Here is a 1,020-nt window from a genome sequence, read left to right on the forward strand (position 1 = left end):
ATCTGTGAGATGTTGGGTTGGTAGGGGCCGTAGAGCAGCAAGAACAGAACTAAGCCAGGCAACGCAACTATTTCTAGGCCTCACTTCCTTGTTGGGGCCCAGGATGGAGGACACCGCTGTGATAATTCCTTGTCGCTGTGTTTGCAGTGCTTGATTCTCCGCTTGCAGTGCTTTTACCTCCTGCTGCAACTGTGACAGCTGAGACATGTGAGATGCTCTGACCTTCTTCAGTTCCTCTTCATGGCTACAAATAGTGTAAAACTTTTATGGATACTGGCTTACAGTGGTATATCTTATATGATAAATCTCTTTTACTATGTCACCTTTGTAGCTTCTACATGTAGATTCCATGTGCGAATCTCTTATAGAAATCAAAGAAATTAAAGTTCATAGCTGGGCAAAAATATTCATCTATCTAGAAAAGAGCTAAATCAAGGTAATTTCTTACTGATTTTTTTCTTTTTCTGCATCTGTCAAAAGTTGACTCCAACAAAACAAAAAAAATCACTAAAAACTCTAAGAACATCTCTGGTTCAAGGTCTTATTAACACAAGAACTTAATATAAAAAGAATTAATTATGAATGCTCAGAGAGATATGAATGAGGCTGAATAACTCAGCTACAGCATTTCTTGTGGAAACATTCCTTCTCACGCACAGATTTCTCAACAGCAAATCTCATCAGCCGCATTACCTTGCCTGAAGACTGGTTACTGCATGATTGTGGCTCTTCCTCTGGGCATCCAGCTGATCTTCAAGACTTCCCTTCAGCTTTGTCTCCAGTGTATTTAACTGGTCCTATATACACCAAATACAGAGTGTTATTAGGCAAATGATGAAAATTTTAAAAATAATAAATAAAAAAAATTCCTACATCCTACAAGATCATATTCAGTTGTAAAAATAAAAAATATTTGTAAACTATGTACGCCTCTTTATCAGTAATGATACGAGATTCAGTTCTCAGAATGGGGAGGTGGTTATTAACCCTTTAGATCTGGGTGACATAACCATCGTGCCC

At 38.0% G+C, this 1,020-nt stretch overlaps 1 protein-coding gene across 1 annotated transcript in view; it reads right to left on the reverse strand.

Annotated features, from left to right (window-relative positions):
* LOC119585859 (uncharacterized protein YGR130C-like) overlaps positions 1 to 1,020 on the reverse strand; it is a gene marked incomplete at its 3' end in the record, with an annotated part of 16,010 nt that overhangs the window by 7,513 nt on the left and 7,477 nt on the right. The window contains 2 exon segments of the mRNA XM_037934591.1: positions 85 to 244; positions 694 to 797. Of these exon segments, the coding sequence (XP_037790519.1) occupies positions 85 to 244; positions 694 to 797 (264 nt within the window).

This window comes from Penaeus monodon, chromosome 20 (genome assembly GCF_015228065.2).
Source record: "Penaeus monodon isolate SGIC_2016 chromosome 20, NSTDA_Pmon_1, whole genome shotgun sequence".
NCBI lineage: Eukaryota > Metazoa > Arthropoda > Malacostraca > Decapoda > Penaeidae > Penaeus > Penaeus monodon.